Genomic DNA, 20508 nt, shown 5'->3' with positions numbered 1-20508 from the left:
TCTTAGCTCTCCCTTTTGTAACCTGTGTTTGGCTTGACTATTCACGGCTAGTATAATCTGATTTAATTGGGTAGCGTGCAAACAAAAGCTTTTCACCTTCAGTACACATGACAATAATAAACTTAAATCTACCCACAGCTATAAATTCATACAGCCCACCATGACCTTACTGACCATAACTCCGCATTCATGCCTAATCCATTCAGTCCAGCACTGATCTGTTGAGTTCCATGCACTGGTGATCTGTCTGGATGCTATTTGAACGTTGTAACATGCCATACCTCCATCACTCCCTTTGGCGTTTTGTTTCAGATTCCAACTACCTTCCAGATTGCAACCACTCTTAAACCGTATGTCCCTTGTCTTGAATCTATCCTCTCTGACCTTCTTCTAAAGAGCTGTATATTCAAAGTTACCAGCTGCATAATATCTTTTTGGTGTTACATATATCTCATGCTACTTTTCCCTTGAAGAATAGAAACCAATTTCGTTCATTGGTTTGGTTGTATATCAGTTCAAGGAATTCTGCAATTGGATGAAACATTCTGTCTCTTCAATGCACATATAGAATAATGCTTAATATTTTCTTCTAAATACCTCATGAATTTTCGCTGCTGTGTCTATCTGTTCGCATTAAGTATTGAATTTATCTTCTCTTGCTCTGTTTCTACACTATTGTATTATATCTTAATGACATGGATGAAAGCTCGTTATCTTCTTGCACCATGTAAACTAGTTTCCTGTTTACAACATTTCCTGTATGATTCAACAGTTTTCTTCTTTCGTATGGCATGCACAGACTAAAGTTGTAGGTCAACTTGTTCTATTTGATCTTTTTTTTGCACGTCGGGTTGATTGCATTAGTCGAAACAGGGCGGACCACGTGAAGATTGCAATCTCCCACCCCGGTTTAACAGTTTATAGAGGTCTATGATGAAAAATGGGGTTGGAGGGGAACTGAAGTTCCACTTTCCACTATGAACTGGGAATTAGAAACATAGAAAATAGGTACAGGAGGAGGCCATTCAGCCCTTCAAACCATTCATTGAACAAAAGGTCATCGTAAGGGCATGAATCAATGTACAGTGCTCAATTTGGCTGGTGAAGGCAAGCTGATAAGGTAACCCAAAATGCACTTCTACGATAAAACTTTATAAAAGGCTGTGTTTGTCAGTAACACTGTAGACTTGTGACATATTAAACATACCAATATGTAACTAGATTTATATTTGACTAACTGCATTTTATTTTGTTCTGGTTTACAGTCCATTCAATAATCAAACAATACAATGTGTTTTATTGGTGCTGATTATCTTAACATTAACTCTTATACTAGCAGACTGGGAGTGAAAATTAGACTACCATTAACATTAATTCTGTTTTTTTGTTTCTCCAAAGCTTGTTGATTGTTGATTATTTATGGAAACTAAACACCAAAAGCAGTCATTGTTATCAATTTTAGTTTTCCAGCCAGTGATGCTTTAAACAATCAAACTTGTTTAATGATATGGGATATATGTAAATCTTTTAATTCTTAACTTGCTGTTTTAGGGTGAAGGAATGCTGCCTTATTTTGCTAACTTTCGTCTGATTGCAGAGTTTTCAACTCCATTTGTTAACCAGCGGTAGGTATAATAGACTTTATGAATCAAATGTCACACATAATATGCAATGCTTTGGTATGCCAACAAAAATAAGGTATTTTGGTTGTGAAATCGAAGGGCGTTCTTGAATTGTTCATATTTGACCTTAACGTGCGACTAAATGTCAACGTGTAAATCATCCACCAATTTGAAGCCAGTTCAGAGATGATTCTGTGAATTGCCAAAATGCACAAAGTTGCTATAAGATTTACTCCCTTCTGCCTTTAACAATGAAAATCTTCTTGTGTGTTTCAAGAAATTGCTGCATTTTCACACAAACTCTCCACTATCTACACTGTAGAAAGTTGTGGACTCTACTGAATAAATTATATATTTTGTGTTCCTTCAATACAATGTAATCCTCCTGGCTCTGAAAAAGGAACAATTTTAACATTCCTTCAGGCTGTAAGTTCTTGTAAAATTTTAATTTTAAATCTCTTTTTTGTTTCTCCTGCCTTCCAATAGAATCCCCCTCCCCCCCTCATTCTGTTGCTGTTATGACTTCAGTTCACCATGTTTCCATTCTGTTATTGATCCTCTTTTGTTTCCTGGTTTAGAAGGTGCAGTGTTGATCCTGTCTGTCCGGAAATTCCTAAATATCCAGTTACCCTAACCTTTACACTTGCAGCAACCTGGGGGATGATAATTGAGCTTGAGGGTGAGAGGGAATGAGTCCATCATTGTGGAAAGTCTAGACAGGAACCTGTTCCATCTGTTCCTTGAAATACAACTTGCCCACACCGGCCAACATGTCCCAGCTACACCAGTCCCGCCTGCCTGTGTTTGGCCAATATCCTTCCAAACCTGTCCTATCCATGTACTTGTTTAACTGTTCCTTAAAAGTTGGGATAGTCTCTGCCTCAACTACCTCCTCTGGCAGCATGTTCCATACACTCACCACCCTTTGTGTGAAAAAAGTTACCCCTCAGATTCCTATTAAATCTTTTTCCCTTCACCTTAAACCTATGCCCTTTGGTCCTTGATTCACCTGGTCTGGGCAAGCGAATCTGTGAATTTACCCGATGGTGTAATTTTTGCATCCTCTCAGCAGCATCAGGTTGTGTAAACGTACATTAAAAATACAAAATGCTTGGAACACTAAACAAGTCAGTAAGTGTCTCTGGGAAAGATGGAAAAAATAACACATTTTAGAACTGGGAATAGTTCTGGTGAAGGGTTTCTAAGCTGAAACATTAACTCTGTAGCTTTTTTCCACATAAGCTGTGTGACCCGTAAAGTGTTTACAGCAACTGCAGTCCTATTTGTTTTCAACTATTGTGCAAGTTTGTGCATCTGGTTTATGTGTAGACTGACAAGCTGTCTCTTTAATGACCCTCCAAATGCCTTTGCTGTAGCCTTGCCAAGCACTGTCCCTGCATAGAGTTATACAGTTTAGAACAAGGCCTTTTGGTTGTATGTGTCCATGCTGGCCAAGGTACCAACCTAAGACCATGCATGTATCTCTCTAAACCTTTCCTGTCCAAATGTCTTTTAAATATAATTGTGCATGCCTCAACCACTGATTGTGGCAATTCATTCCATACATGCACCGCCATTTTTGCCCCTCAGATATCTTTTAAGTCTTTCCCCTTTCATCTTAAATCTATGTCTTCTACTTTTAGAGCTTCCGACAGTGCCCTCCATAATGTTTGGGACAAAAACCCATAATTTATTTATTTGCCTCTGTACTCCACAATTTGAGATTTGTAATAGAAAATAATCACATGTGGTTAAAGTAGCAATGTTACAACATTTTGAGATTTTAAAAATCAAGTCTGTAATTTATCCCATCAGATAAAGCATAAAAAGAAGTTTAATTTGACACCTAATTCACTTTCATATCTTCAGTATTAAAAATGGAAAATGTTATGGCCATTTTCATACTCAGAAATTAGCATCTTGTTCCCTATTGCTTTTCCATTGACTTAACACAAAAGCTGTGATCGAGGACAGTCAAAAGCCCATAACTTTCTTAAAAATTAAGAGAACTGAAAGAAATTTTCAGTTATTATAGATTGAAGCATTCTGAAACAAATATGAAACAATCTTACTTAGATTACTTGAAATTAAAGCATATAATTAGTTAGTTACCTAATTGTAGCTAATTACAAAATTCAATTACTAAATCTAAATATCTATCAATTTCTTAAGAATAGATTAACATTTTTAAATAGCCTAAGTGTCCAAATAACATTCACACAAGAATTCACAATATAACATAATTTTTAAATCTCATTGTCATGGATTTATAGGCCAAATGGAAGGAATTTAATGTTTAACACCTGTAAATTAATGGCCATTTAAATCATCTTGCGAGTGGGTTTTTCTGGAACGCGATCATTTGGAACATTGCGGTTTGCGGTGAATTTATACCCGCATATCGGCAGGCAAAATACTGCCGGTTCGTATGGGGGAAAAAATCACCGTTTCGCAACTTAAAATGTGAATTAAAGGCATCTTAAGGAGCACTTTTATACATAAAATAAACGGCTTTCTTTTACCTGTCCCGTACCTGAAATCCGTCCCCGTTGTCGGCGTTGACTGCTTTAGAAGCTGATTTTAAAATTACTCCAGCGCTGAACATGTCAGGCGATTTAAAAAAAAAAAAAAAAAATACACAGAACGCCCGTCGGAACGATTCTTCAGCAAAAGCTTGCACTCCAACCAAATATATTCCAGGACAAGGTAGGAAAAAACTGCGTTTTAACCCCCCCCCCCCCCCCCAAAGGCGCCAAAATCGCGCACACGGCCAGTGGCAGAATTGCAGCGCCGCTGAAGGTAAGTATTCAGATCAATGGTGGATGCGAACAAATCAACGGTGGATGCGATCTCGCTGGCCCTCCACTCCGCACTGGACCACTTAGACAACAAAAACTCATATGTCAGGCTGTTATCGATTACAGCTCGGCATTTAACACAATCATCCCCTCCAAACTGGTTACCAAACTCGCAGAACTGGGTCTCTGCGCATCCCTCTGCAACTGGATCCTCGACTTCCTCATCCACAGACCACAGTCTGTTCGTATTGGTGGAAATGTGTCAGCCTCGATAACAATCAGCACGGGAGCATCTCAAGACTGCGTGCTCAGCCCCCTGCTGTACTCACTCTATACCCATGACTGCGTAGCGAACCACAGTGCGAACTCCATCATCAAGTTCACTGACGACACCACTATTGTGGGGCGTATCACTGATGGGGATGAGTCAGAATATAGAAGAGAGATCGAGCAACTGTCCATATGGTGCCAGCGCAATAACCTGGGCCTCGACACCAGCAAAACCAAGGAACTGATTGTGGACTTTGGAAGGAGTAGGAGGGGGACCCACAGCCCCATTTATATCAACGGGTCGATGGTTGAAAGGGTCAAGAACTTCAAATTCCTGGGCGTGCACATCTCTGAAGATCTTTCCTGGTCCGAGAACACTAACGCAATTATCAAAAAAGCTCATCAGCGCCTCTACTTACTGAGAAGATTACGGAGAGTCGGATTGTCTAGGAAGACTCTCTCTAACTTCTACAGGTGCACAGTCGAGAGCATACTGACCCGTTGCATCGTGGCTTGGTTCGGCAATTTGAGCACCCTGGAGAGGAAAAGACTACAAAAAGTAGTAAACACTGCCCAGTCCATCATCGGCTCTGACCTTCCTTCCATCGAGGGGATTTATCGCAGTCGCTGCCTCAAAAAGGCTGGCAGTATCATCAAAGACCCACACCATCCTGGCCACACACTCATCTCTCTGCTACCTTCAGGTAGAAGGTACAGGATCCTGAAGACTGCAACAACCAGGTTCAGGAATAGTTACTTCCCCTCAGCCATCAGGCTATTAAACCTGGCTCGGACAAAACTGATTATTAATAACCACTTTCTGTTATTTGCACTTTACCAGTTTATTTATTCATGTGTGTATATATTTATATCATGGTATATGGACACATTTATCTGTTTTGTAGTAAATGCCTACTATTTTCTGTGTGCTTAAGCAAAGCAAGAATTTCATTGTCCTATACAGGGACACATGACAATAAACTCACTTGAACTTGAACTTGTAACATATCTAGTTAAAGTGCACATAGTCAGATTTTATTAAAGGCCATTTTTATACACTTTGGTTTCACCATGTAGAAATTACAGCAGTGTTTATACATAGTCCCCCCATTTCAGGGCACCATAATGTTTGGGAAACATGGCTTCACAGGCGTATGTAATTGCTCAGGTGTGTTTAATTGCCTCCTTAATGCAGGTATGAGAGCTCTCAGCACCTAGTCTTTCCTCCAGTCTTTCCATCACCTTTGGAAACTTTTATTGCTGTTTATCAACATGAGGACCAAAGTTTTGCCAATGAAAGTCAAAGAAGCCATTATGAGACTGAGAAACAAGAATAAAACTGTTAGAGACATCAGCCAAACCTTAGGCTTTCCAAAATCAACTGTTTGGAACATCATTAAGAAGAAAAAGAGCACTGGTGAGCTTACTAATCGTGAAGGGACTGGCAGGCCAAGGAAGACCTCCACAGCTGATGACAGAAGAATTCTCTATAATATAGAAACACCTGTCCGACAGATCAGAAACATTCTTCAGGAGTCAGGTGTGGATTTGTCAATGACCACTGTCCGCAGAAGACTTCGTGAACAGAAATATGGAGGCTATACTGCAAGATGCAAACCACTGGTTAGCCGCAAAAATACGATGGCCAGGTTACAGTTTGCCAAGAAGTACTTAAAAGAGCAACCACAGTTCGGGAAAAAGGTCTTGTGGACCGATGAGACAAGGATTGGCAAGAGACACCAGACTGATTCCTGGGATGTCAGGACTTTCATATGAAGAAAGGCTGGATAGACTCGGCTTGTACTCGCTAGAATTTAGAAGATTGAGGGGGGATCTTATAGAAACTTACAAAATTCTTAAGGGGTTGGACAGGCTAGATGCAGGAAGATTGTTCCCGATGTTGGGGAAGTCCAGGACAAGAGGTCACAGCTTAAGGATAGAGGGGAAATCCTTTAGGGCCAAGATGAGAAAAACATTTTTCACACAGAGAGTGGTGAATCTCTGGAACTCTGCCACAGAAGGTAGTTGAGGCCCAGTTCAGTGGCCCTTGTGGCTAATGGGATCAGGGGGTATGGAGAGAAGGCAGGTACGGGATACTGAGTTGGATGATCAGCCATGATCATATTGAATGGTGGTGCAGGCTCGAAGGGCCGAATGGCCTATCTCCTGCACCTACTTTCTATATCTATCTATGTATCTATTAACATATCAGAATGATGGCAAGAGCAAAGTATGGAGGAGAGAAGAAACTGCCCAAGATCCAAAGCATACCATCTCATCTGTGAAACACGGTGGTGGGGGTGTTATAGCCTGGGCATGTATGGCTGCTGAAGGTACTGGCTCACTTATCTTCATTGATGAAACAACTGCTGATGGTAGTAGCATAATTAATTCTGAAGGGTATAGACACATCCTATCACTTTGGAAAAAAATGGCGGCGGCGGGAAATTCAAATTAACAACGGTCCCTTACCGCGAATCGGCTTCATCTGCTTCAATTGCTGACTGCGGTTTATTTCCATCCTGGATGAGGTCTTGACTTACCACCTGACGTGGGACCACTGGAGGGTCGCTCCGGTTGCGGTGGTCTGTGGTGTTTTTTTGGCCATTTTCGGCCGTTGAACGATCGTCCTCCTGCGGCCTATACTGCTAGCTTCTAGCTGCTAGCCGCCAGAACCGCTAGAATCCCTGCACGCTGCCCGGAGAGGACGCTGGCGTTGACTGTTCGCCGCTTCTCCGCCCGCTGTACCCCACCCCCCCCCCTGTCTGTTACCTACCTGTTACCTACCTGCCTGTCTGTTCCCTGCCTGTACCTGTGCCTGTGCACCATCGACGCTGGACACCTCCTGTGCCTGTGCACCATCGATGCTGGATACTGGACACCTCCTGTGCCTGTGCACCATTGAAGCTGGACACCTCCCTGCACCAGTGAGGGGGCTGGATCCTCTCTGCACTAGCACCGCTGGACAACCTCTCTACACCTGCACTGCTGGACAACCTCTCTGCACCTGCACTGCTGGATACTCTCTGCACCCTCATCACTGGACTACCTGTACACCTGCTCTGCTGGACAACCTATCTGCTCCCTCAATGCTGGACACCTAGCTGCATCTGCACTGCTGGTCAACCTCTTTGCTCCCTCACTGCTCGACACCTCGCTGCACCCGCTCTGCTGGACAACCTCTCTGCTCCCTCACCGCTGGATACTCTCTCCACCTGCACCTGCACCGCTGGACACCTCTCTGCAGCCTCACCATCATGCTCAAATACTCAACTCTGCAGATGACTGGTTTCTTCAACAACCACATCCCATCCTGCATCCAGGTCGTTAAACAGCTTGGACTTCTGCGTCGACCCCGTTTCATCCACAGAGGCTCTCGGCGCAGGCTTGTTTGCTTCAACCACGGACATTCCATTCCAGCCATCTGCTCACTACCACGCTCTGCCCCCCTCACCCGCGTCACCCCCCATCCCAGCTGACCGCACGCACTCAACCGGGACAACCTCAGATCTCTCCAGCCTGCCCCCATCCATAATGCCAACTTTGCCCTCCTCAACACCTGGTCGCTCAACAACAAAGCCCTTGCCCTCCATGAACTAATCCTTGACAACACTCTGGACTTCCTTCTGCTCACTGAGACCTGGCAACAACCCAATGTCTTCTTCTCCCTCAATCAAACATCCCCACCTGGATTTAATTACATTTCCAAGCCCCGCCCCTCCCGCCATGGAGGTGGCCTCGCTGTTATTTTCAACCAGAATTTTCGTATCACTGAACTCACCTTCCCCCCAGTAGCATCATTTGAATTCCTCGCCTTCAAAGCCCTTTCCTCCATGACAGTCATCCTCATTGACCGGCCACCTTAACCAAACCCCTCCTTCCTATCTGACTTCACTGAACTCCTCACACTTGCCTCATCCCTCTCCCCACGTCTGCTGCTACTTGGTGACTTAAATATTCACATGGACTCCCCCACCTGCAAGCTCGCATCTGAATTCGCCTTTTTACTTGACAACTTCTCTCTCACTCAGCACGTCACCTTTCCCACCCATGACAAAGGTCACATCCTTGACCTGGTCTGCTCCACAAATCAACCGGTACTCGACCTCCATCCTTGCCTCTTCCCCCTCTCTGATCATAAGCTTATACGGTTCACCATCCCTTCTCCGACACCTCGCCCCCGCTTCCTCCGAGAAATCACCTTCCGTAATCTAAAATCCATTGATCCCCACCATCTCTCTGACCTGCTCTCCACCACTCTCCCCCTGGACTCAGCCCCCATCTCACCTGATGATCTCACAAACCATCTCAACTCCACCTTGTCTACCTCCCTTAACACTATGGCCCCCCTCAAAACAAGAACCGTAACTTTCAACACATCTTCACCCTGGTACACACCTGCACTTCGTAAACTGAAACAGACTGGTCGCCGACTTGAATGACTCACAAAGAAATCATCTCTCACAGTCCACCTTGAAGCTTACAAACTCCACCTCACTGACTACAAAGTTGCCCTCATTGCTGCAAAATCTGCCTACCTCTCCTCCATATTCACCGATCCCTGCCTAAACCACAGAACCCTCTTCTCCACAGTGGGCAACCTCCTCAAGCCTCGAGCCAACACTCTCCCTACCTCTACTCCGGATCTCTGCAACTCACCCCTCCACTTTTTCGCTGATAAAATCAGCACCATCTATCAATCTTTATCCCCTGTACCCGACTCCCCAGCATCTACTCCACCACCTACCAAGGCCCCTCCTTTCAACATCTCCACTGACCTCCTTACCCCTCCTCCACACTGCTTCCTCTCCCAGTTTGACCTGGTCACCCCTATTGAAATCTCCAAACTCATCAGCTCTTCCAAACCCACTACCTGCTCCCTCGACCCTCTCCCCACTCCCCTGCTGAAGTCCTGCCTCCCCGTTCTCTGCCCCTACCTCACTAATCTCTTCAACTCCTCATTGTCCCAAGGAATTGTCCCCTCCGCTTTCAAAACTGCTGCTGTTACACCAATCTTAAAGAAACCTGGTCTTGATCCCTCCTCTCTCATTAACTACCGCCCAATCTCAAACCTCCCCTTTCTTTCAAAAACCGTGGAGCGTATCGTTGCATCGCAACTTCATTCCCACCTCCTTGCGTATAACCTACTTGAACCCTTCCAATCTGGCTTTCGCCCCCTCCATAGCACAGAAACTGCTCTCCTCAAAGTCCTCAACGACCTCCTCACCTCTGCTGACACTGGTTCCCTCAACATCCTCATCCTCCTCGACCTGAGCGCAGCCTTCGATACAGTGAACCATAACATCCTGCTCACCAGACTCAAAGACCTCGGCATTGAAGGCTCTGCACTCAGCTGGCTCCGTTCCTACCTTTCCAACAGATCCCACTTCATCTCTCTCCACAACCACACCTCTGCTACAGCCACAGTCACTCAAGGCGTTCCCCAAGGCTCCGTACTCGGCCCCCTCCTCTTCATCATCTACATCCTCCCCCTTGGTCAGATACTCCGCCACTTCAACCTGGAATTCCACTGTTACGCTGATGACACCCAGATCTACCTCGGCACCAAATCCCCCCACAACCCCCCCCCCCCCCCCCTCTCCCATATCAACTCCTGTTTGTCAGCTATAAAAACCTGGATGCAACATAATTTCCTCAAACTCAACAGCGATAAGACAGAATTCCTCCTCATAGGCTCCAAAGCCACACTCAGCAAAATAAATAACCCCACTCTCACCATCGACGGCACCACTGTCTCCCCATCTCCCCAGGCCCGCAACCTTGGCGTGATCTTTGATTCCACCCTCTCCCTTGAGCCTCACATCCGCCATGTCATTAAAACCTCCATCTTTCATCTCCGCAACATCGCCAAACTCAGACCCTCTCTCACACCTCCCACTGCTGAAAGACTCATCCATGCCTTCATCTCCTCCCGACTGGACTACTGCAACTCACTTCTCCTTGGCATCAGCTCCACCTACATCAACCGACTCCAACTGGTCCAGAACGCAGCCGCCCGACTCATCACCCACACCAAATCCTGGCATCACATCACTCCAGTCCTCAAACAACATCACTGGCTTCCCATCTCCCACCGGATCACCTACAAAATCCGCATCCTCACCTACAAAGCCCTCCACCATCTGCCCCCCCCCCATATCTCACTGACCTCCTCTCCCCCTACCAACCCTCACGATCCCTCAGATCCACATCAGCCGGTCTCCTCTCCATCCACAAGTCCAACCTCCGCAGTTTTGGGGACAGAGCCTTCTCCAGGGCAGCTCCCAGGCTCTGGAACTCCCTCCCCCAACTGATCCGCAATTCTGTGTCCCTCACCATCTTCCAGTCCCGCCTCAAGACCCATCTCTTCACCTCTGCCTATCCTTAGCCCCACGTCCCCCTCCCTTTTCATCTGTGCATTAATTGCCTCATATTGTGTTTTGTATTGAATTCTGTCTTTACTTTGTGTACTAGTCATGTCTCTACTATTTATTTCATTCCCCTTACATGTTTTTCCTCTACCTGCTAAATTTTTGTAAGGTGTCCTTGAGACTCTTGAAAGGCGCCCATAAATAAAATTTATTATTATTATTATTATTATCTGCTCATTCAAACAAATGGGTCAGAACTCATTGGCTGGCGGGTTAATTCTACAGCAAGACAATGATTCTAAACGTACTGCTAAAGCAACAAAGGAGTTTTTCAAAGCTAAAAAATGGTCAATTCTTGAGTGGCCAGGTTAATCACCCGATCTGAACCCAATTGAGCCTGCCTTTTATATGCTGAAGAGAAAACTAAAGGGGACTAGCACCCAAAACAAGCATATGCTAAAGATGGCTGCAATACAGGCCTGGCATAGCATCACCAGAGAAGACACCCAGCAACTGGAGATGTCCATGAATCGCAGGTTTCAAGCAGTCATTGCATGCAAAGGATATGCAACAAAATACTAAACAACTACATGCCATTGCTGTGTCCCAAACATTCTGGTGCCCTGAAATGGGGGGACTATGTATAAATACTGCTGGTATTTCTACATGGTGAAACCAAAATGTATAAAAATGCCCTTTATTAAAATCTGACATTGTGCACTTTAACCACATGTGATTTTTTTTCTATTACAAATCTCAAATTGTGGAGTACAGAGGCAAATAAATAAATGACGGGTCTTTGTCCCAAACATTATGGAGGGCAGTGTATCTTGGGAGGGAAAAAAGGTGATGAATATCTATTGCCACTTGTGATTCTATAAACCTGTATAAGGTCATCCCTTGGCCTCCTTCACTCCAAGGAAAAGAGTCATGGTTTTTCCCCTCCTAATAACTCAAGCCCTCCAGTGCAGGCAACATTCCTAAGAATCTTTCCAGGTTAATCGCTTCGTGACCAGACTCTGTATCTCTCAGATTCCCCTCCAGTAATCTATCCACCACTGACATGAGGCTTGCTGCCCTGTGGCTCCCTTTGCTTTTCCTTGCAGCTCTTCTTAAATGAAGACAACGTTAACCACTCTCCAGTCTTCCAGTACGTCACTCGTGGTCAATGAAGACACATAAATCTCTGCTAGGACTCCAGTAATTTCTTTCAAATGATGAAGAGGTCTGCTATACTTTTGAATTTGAGGGAGTTTGAACTTTGTTCTGGTATTTGAGTCATAGGAAGGAGTGAGAGTCATGCTATGGAAATAATATATCTGAAGCGTGCATGTTTGAAGTCTGGTAACAGTGTTGAGTGAGTGTTCAGATACCCTAGGCTTCATTGCATTTAAAAAAAAAAGACTTCAAAAGGATTTCTGTTTTATGAAGTAACAAATACAACTGCATGACTTTGTTAAGAAAGTGTAGACAAAAGGGGTTGGTGCATTAGAATGTGCACCAGAAAGATATGGTAGACGATAGATGTTTAGAGGAAATTAATTTTCACGACTACTTTAACTAGCAGCCTCACTTTGTTTTTGAAATTACTTTCAACAGAGAGCATGTAGCACAGGGCATGTGGGGTAGAATTTTGATCAATTGTTCATCGGTATTGGTTTAAGAGGAGCTAAATGTACATTCCCCTGAGGGTACTGTAGGAGGGAATTTTGTGCTATACCCTGTATCTTGTTTTACTCAGATAGGCATAGACACAAAATAAAACAGCTCGTAGATCAGTGGCGATTCTTTCGAACAAGTTGGTTTATTGAATGCCTTAACAGTGCACTCTGTAAAAACACTTTGGGTTCTCTCAGAGTGTTTACCTGTACGCACTGTTAAGGTAAACCGACTTGTTCCATCAACTTGCCACTAATCTACAAACTGTTATATTTTGTGTTTGTGCCTATCTGAGTAAAGCCAGGTACGGGTTCAAGAGACATTTATTATCACATGCACCAATTGGTACAGTGAGATTTGAATTGCCATTTTAGCCATACGAATAAAAAGAACACAATACACATTAGAATTAAACATGAACATCTCCACACAGCAGAATCAACATTTCCCACTGTGAGGGAAGGCAATAAAGTTCAGTCCAGGGTATAGCTTAAATTAGCACAAATCTCCCTCATACAGTACTGCCAGTGCCTATAATATTGAAATATCTTTTGCTCCAGCCTGGATGCCCTTCAGGCCTGCATTGACAAGTTATCTGGCAATATTGACCCCCTGTGAATGCTGTACAGCAACTACCTTCACCTGATCTGAGTTGAGTATAGGAGCAAAGAGTTCTTCTGCAGTTGTACAGGGCCCTAGTGAGACCACACCTGGAGTATTGTGTGAAGCTTTGGTCACCAAATTTGAGGAAGGACTTTCTCGCTATTGAGAGAGTGCAGCGTAGGTTCACGTGGTTAATTCCCGGGATGGCGGGACTGTCATGTGTTGATAGAATGGCGCGGCTGGGCTTGTCTACTCTGGAATTTAGGATGAGAGGTGATCTTATTGAAACATATAAGATTATTAAGGGAACGGACACGCTAGAGGCAGGAAACATGTTCCAGATGTTGGGGGAGTCCAGAACTTTTTTACCCAGAGAGTTGTGAATCTGTGGAATTATCTGCCTCAGAAGGCAGTGGAGGCCGATTCTCTGGATGCTTTCAAGAGAGAGTTAGATAGAGCTCTTAAAGATAGCTGAGTCAGGGGATATGGTGAGAAGGCAGGAACGGGGTACTGAATGTGGATGATCAGCCATGTTCACAGTGAATGCCGGTGCTGGCTTGAAAGGCCAAATGGCCTACTCCTGCACCTATTTTCTATTGGCTATCGTCGATTCCAGTTCTCCCATAATTAACAACCTGTGCCTGGCCAAAGACTAGGGGTTTAATCCGATTAGTTATGGCCACAAAGATTAAGTTATGGCCACAAGGATTAAGCATGCTTTAAGTTACTTGCCAGGAGTGACTTGCTTCAAATGGGAATGTTTCTTCAAATAAAGGGGCAGGTTATTTTCATTTCGGGCACAAAAACTCTGTGAATAGTTAAGGGCCTGTCCCACTTTCCCGAGTTATTCACGAATTTTCCCGAGTTTTCAAACTCGCAGAATGTTTGTAACAAGTCCGTAGGAGTACGTGGATATATCGTAGCGAGTCGTTATGCCAGCCGTAGGTACTCGGGGCTATTTATTTACTCGTGGACATTTTTCATCATGATGAAAAAACGTCCCGACTTACCTGATGCCCCGAGTACCTACGAGTGGCATAACGAGCCACTACGTTATATCCACGGACTCCGACTGACTCATTATGAACATTACGAACTGTGAGTTTGAAAGCTCGGGAGAATTCGTGAATAACTCGGGAAAGTGGGACGGGCCCTTTAAGAAAGAAAGTGGACTAATTACTGTCACAAGCAATTTTATCCATCTGGGCATCAGAACGATTATGGCAAAAATTGTACAGGGACTTTTTCTGTATTCATGCCAGCTGTTCTAGTGTAATTCTAACTTTGTATTGATTATAAAGCATGCTTTGCCTGGAATTATAGGTTCCACACTAATAATCGTTATTGAAAGAACACTCTCAGAAATGATTATTACCCAACATTCTTCATCTTGGTTGGAAAGTTTTAAAGGAAACTGGAAAGGAGAAATTTCTGGTTGCTTTGCTGTAGAATTAATTCTGTGTAACCAGCAATCAATGTACAGGTCCACCACTGTTGTTTTTTCTTTTATTTCCTCTCTTCTGGCAACTGGTGGTCTGCCACCTCCCTTTAATTCCGGTCTAAATTACAAGAGCACACTAGAAATCCCCCCGGAAGTCCACCTGAAAATGTGGCGCCTGGGTCGGATGAAACGGTCGATCTCGATCTCATCGAGACTTCCACGGCCAGACATCCTATCGGCGGGTTGAATTTTCACCCTGTGGCTGGGGCTCTGGAACTGTGGACCGGCCGGAGCTGGTGGATCCATTCCCACTGTTGACATCTAAGGCTGACTTTGGGGGGGGGGGGTCGGTATATCGGCCCCCAGGTGGCCTTGGCAGACCGCTCCGATACCATTGGCTCCTCTCGGAGGCCGTGACCTCTGTTGATCCGGCAAAACGGATAATCCAGCAAAGCTCTGGAACCAAGGGTGCCGGAAAATCAGTGGTGGATCTGTAATTACATTGGTGAGATTTTTATTATTTAGTCCTTGATTTTGTCAGCTTTGCATGAAATATTGTCCCTTTTATGAAATTCTAGCTATTTTACTTGGGAAGAGAGAGCTGACAAATTTGTGGTCAAGACCACAGTTACGTTTCTTTGTCTTTAAGTGTGTTTTAATGTGGTTGTCAGTTTATGGTTGAATTGTCATATGATCATGATATAAAAGCATATCTTGTATTTTCATTGTGTGTTAGATTTAAAGCATTTCTTATAATTTTCTTTGCTTTTCAGGTGGTTTTTGGAAGCATTATGTTACCCAAAAACTTCCAAACCAAATATCATTAATGGGCTACTGATGGCGATGATATTCTTCCTGGCGAGAATTGCTGTCATGCCCCTGTACTATAACAAAATGATTTCTACATTTGGAACGGAGGCCTTTTCCAAGCTAGGACTGCGAGCACAATTTGCTTGGATCACTGTTAGTATTTGCTTGGATGTTATGAATGTAATGTGGATGTACAAAATTGGAAAGGGATGCAACAAAGTTTTGATTGCCTGCAAGAAGGAAATGGCAGATGTCCAAGAAAATGGAAAGCAACAGTAGCCACTCCCTTTTACTCTGTCATCTTTAGGTTTTTATTTCTACAAAGGTGTTTATCGTTGGAATTTTGTGTACATTATCCAACGGTGTACTGTGTTAGTTCAAAGGACTGTACACAAATACAGATGACCGTTGCATTTTGGAATTTATAAGCCCAAAACATTTATGACCATACAAAGGTGAAGTATGAAAAATGAATATTTACGGACTAATTATTGCTTGACTTTTATCTTGCATACAAAAGAGTAAATGGAGGCACTTCAGTTGCATGCTGATTACATCCAACTCTGGGATATCTCCATAATAACACATTGGACATGTTTATTTTGGAAGTCTTTGTAACGCCATGAATGTTGTGAACCAATTGTATGCCTTGATTTTTTCTTGCTGTGAGGGAAGCACGATTTTGTTTTGGAAACTTGCAAATGCAGCGTTGAAGATTCTCATGCCAACCACGTCCAACAATATTCTTCTTCCCTGGAATCTTGTGAAAGAATGATGTGCATTTACATCGTGCCTTCAGTTTAGCCTTCGGCTTAGAAAAGAAGTCCCAAAGTGCTTTGACCATCTGACAAAGACAAGTCATATTCCTGCTGGCTGGGAGGATGACATTTGTCAAAATCCATGCAGAGAAGAACTCTTTTTTAACATGTTTTTAATCTACATTTTACTGTGCAATTTCAAGAAATATCATCATGTGAAGTCAAAGTTGATCTGCTGGCTGTCTGCAACACTTACCGTGTACAATAGATTGATGATTAGCATAGGAATTATTAATAGCGGACTAGATATAGGAACCTTTATATGTTAAACTAAAAAAAAAGATCTACGGATTCACAAGAATTGTAGCCACCAATATATAATTTTAAGACTTAGCCTTGTAAAATATTTACCGGTGATAATGTTCTGACAAATCCTTGTATTATCAATAATTACTTATTTAGAGTAATGTTTAGGTTGAGTATTAATCTGGGCAAAAAAAATGTATTGTGGATTTTAACAGAACTATGAATTTTAATTTTGTGCAATTTTGAATAGGCATTAATACCATAGTTCACATGTGTGGTAGATGAGAACATATTGATTGTTCCTTGAATATAGTAATAACATCTGATCAGAGTTTCGTATGACCTTTTGTTAGTCTTATCAATCTCTCACTGTAATATTGACAAATACCTCTTAAATCAAGTCCTCCAAGGCATTAGTATTTCTGGTGTTTATAGTATAGAATCTATACCACGGTTTTCTTCAATCTAATGCTCGTCCAATGTTGAGGATGATTTCAAAGTGCAGATTTTAATATTGTACACGTGTGCAGTGTAATGGTTACATCATGAAGTATCATAAGCTGATATCATAAGTTTGGTAGAACTATAGGATATGATTTTTAGCATCAGGTGATGTCTTTATTTTTGTAAACTGATGTGCCACTAAATCTTGTAGACAACAAGTTTAAATAGAGGTTCTGTGGAGGAAGTTGGTTAAACTATTAGTGAACTAGATTTCAACTTAAGTTATGGCAGCACAGTAGCATAAGCAGTGGGTTGTAGCTAGGTTCCAGTGATCCCGGTTCAATCCTGATCCCTGGTACTGTCTGCATGGAATTTGCACATTATTCCTGTGATCATCTGGGTTTCCTCCAGGAGGTCCCGTTTCCTCCCTCATCTAAAAAAAAATGCAGGTTGGTAGATTAATCGGTACTGGAAATTGTCCCGAGAGTATCATTGAGTGTTAGAAACTAGGGGGAATTTGTGGGTAGTATACATTAGATTAGGGTAAGGAAGTCAGCATGTAACAGTGGGACAAAGGGGCTGTTTCCATTTGATGCAAAGTTTTCAAATTAACCATGATGAAAGGAAAGAGTACCAGAATCTAAATGGGCATCTAAGAAGGAGTTTGTCCAGGCTGAGTCAAATTGGATTGATAATGTCTTTAGGCTGTATTGTACGTACGCACTCCTGGGCTATGCTTCTTTTAAACTTTTTCAAACTTTATTAGTTTATGAAACCTTTTTATAATTGTTTCTAATCATTGAGTTGTTGCTTGTGTCTGTGTATCTGTTTTAAGAACATGTTTTACCACGACGTACAAGCTAAATAGAGGGACGAATTGCCTTATTTATTATTGGTAAAATATGGCTTACCATTCCGTTCAGAAAAAGCAGTGGGTCTTTTTCTCTTCCAGTGAATCAAGGAAAACAGAAAGGTCACACTTTATGTGAAAAGCTATAGACTCATTTTGGAATTTAGATTGTATATTGCAAATGAAACTTTTGCAAAGTTGAACAACCTATCAAGTTGTGGGAACTGTTTATTTGAAGCTGCCGACCCAACAACTATATTCAGCAATCACCCCAATATTCGATTTAGAAACAAAGAACAGCAGATGCAAGTTTGCAGAAAAAGACCAAGTGCTGGAGTAACTCAGCGTGTCAGGTGTTCAAGTTGTGTGATTCAGCAGTCTTTATGTTTGGGAAAGCATAGGCTAACTATTTTGCTGTAAATATAATTGTTAACAAAAATATATTTTATCCTATAGTTCTATGTAAAATAGTTAGCATGGGAGGATCTTTTGGTTCCATTGTTCCATACCAAATATAGGTTTATATATGATGAAACTAGTTTTGTTTGAACTGAATAAAACAGCAGAAGGGTTTTAGCACATTGTATGCCAAATTATCTGGGAAATCTTCACAAAACAGTGAGTATGTTATTATTTAAGCAAATCTTTTGAGGTATGATTATGTGTTTATGTAATATTTTTATGACCGAAATGGGGAAGGATCAAAAGGGGCGATTTGAGCTTTGGAAAATTGTTTTCATTTTCCACAATATTTTGTTGTCTCTCTTGTTTTATATTTGTCCTGATGATGGTTATTTAAGGATAGAAATTAGTCTTTGATTTTTACACTGCAAATTTTTTTGCTTTCCATTTGAACTCCCATTGCAATTTTGAGCAGATATAAAACTTTTTTTAATGTACAAGAGTACATAAAAACTGCATAGCCAAGCCAGTTGGACAAACTAGTTCTAGTTTTGAATTCTGTACTGTGAATTTCTTAATCCCAGTTGAATTTGGCAGTTAGCTACCAAAGATGGTATAACCCTTTCGTAGTAAATGAGGGAGAAAATCTGCAAAGGATTCTTGACCTAATCGATGGCTTCTCCCGAAAAAGTGTACCGATGTGATTGTCTGATATGTTAGGTGTGCTAGTGATGTTGTCACTGATCAAATAACAGGTTGAAATTTTGCTCTGCACAACCCCACATATGGACTTTCCCCAGGTGTTGCATGTGAGGTGCTATTGTACCTGTGCAGCTGTGCTCCAGAAAGACCCACCATCTTCAATATGCAAAAGGAAAATTGTTCTTTTTATATGAAAAAAATATATATATTTATAGCCTATTTTTTAAAAGAAGTAATCTCCAGTTAGACTTTTTTTCCAGAACTATTTATTCTTACAGAGGAAAGCTTGCTTTGGGCCAAGGTGTCACATGCAATAAGATGTTTATTTTTGATTTGCAGCTAACTTTAGTGTGTATATTGCTTTAATTACTTGAGTCATTACATATTTGTCTTTGTTTTATCTTTAAAGAACTTATATTTGTGTTTTTTGTCTTTTTGCCCGTGTCATCTGTATGTTATGTTCATGAACCTGAAAGTGGCTTTTTTTGGTAAATTATTTTGAGGTGTCTTTAAGTGTTGATTGATTCTAATCATTTTAAAAACTGGTGTTTTGGTGACTTTCTAAGAAGGATAATGGTTGCATTTGCCAATCGCATTGTTAATGAATGGAGCTAAATAACACATCTTGAAAAGCTAATATAATTTGTTTGTTATTTAATATCTATGCAAACTATCTTGAAATATCTGTGAGTTGTTACAGAGAATTGTGATGAGTAAGGTTAACTGATTTCCATAGCTATAAATGTGTATATTGCTTTAATACATTCTTAAGATGAATGTGAATAAGAGAATACGGACTTAAGATGAATCACAAATACTCTGATGTCGTACGGGAAAAAAATTGGAGGCAATTTGTCATGACCTGCCTGATAAGGCAGTGAAAACAGATTCAGTGGTGAATTTCAAAAGAGAATTGGATAAATATTCAAGAACAAATATTTGATGGCTTAAGAAGCATGGAAGTGGGTTGAATCGAATTTCCAAGGGTCAGATGGGATAGACAGCCACATGCCTTTTATTTTGTGTCCTGTCTTTCTATGTAATTACATCTTTCATTGTCATCAATAAAAACCTTTAAATTCAATTTTGCTCTATCCAATGTAAATATCATTTAAATCTAATTTTGCATTTCTCAAAACTTAACCTTATGAAAACTATACCTCCTTGGTTGATATTGAAAGCATTTTATGTAGTGCCGGGATGATTTTTGTAATTTTCATATGTGATTAAATTTAACCTACATGACCCAGTTGTAAAATGCTATTGCTTAAAATGTAAATAATTTGCTGAAAGATCCCATTATACAATCTATTGTAGTGCGTGGGTCTCAGAATGAAGCACGAAGTCGTGTTTTGAGAGGCACTTTTTATTATGTTCCTCCCAGTTGTAGGGAAGACCAAACAAGAGGAAGATGGCACCCAAACCCCTGCCTTTAAAGCCTCCGGCTAAGGGCCGCCTCCGGACTGAACCAC

The 20508-nt window shown here is 42.0% G+C and overlaps 1 protein-coding gene across 7 annotated transcripts in view; it reads left to right on the top strand.

The window, feature by feature from the left end:
• Positions 1–20281, top strand: part of LOC116977969 (TLC domain-containing protein 4-B) — a 57476-nt gene extending 37195 nt beyond the window's left edge. For all 7 annotated transcript variants that reach the window (XM_033028903.1, XM_033028902.1, XM_033028908.1 and 4 more), the window contains 2 exons: positions 1552–1625; positions 15538–20281. In XM_033028903.1, coding sequence (XP_032884794.1) covers positions 1552–1625; positions 15538–15853 — 390 coding nt within the window. In that variant the 3' untranslated portion in view covers positions 15854–20281. The remainder of the gene's footprint in view (positions 1–1551; positions 1626–15537) is intronic.
• The last annotated feature ends 227 nt before the right edge of the window (positions 20282–20508 follow it).

This window comes from Amblyraja radiata, chromosome 10 (genome assembly GCF_010909765.2).
Source record: "Amblyraja radiata isolate CabotCenter1 chromosome 10, sAmbRad1.1.pri, whole genome shotgun sequence".
NCBI lineage: Eukaryota > Metazoa > Chordata > Chondrichthyes > Rajiformes > Rajidae > Amblyraja > Amblyraja radiata.
Note: the sequence above shows the minus strand (reverse complement) of the source record. Positions and strands in the feature narration are given on the sequence as shown.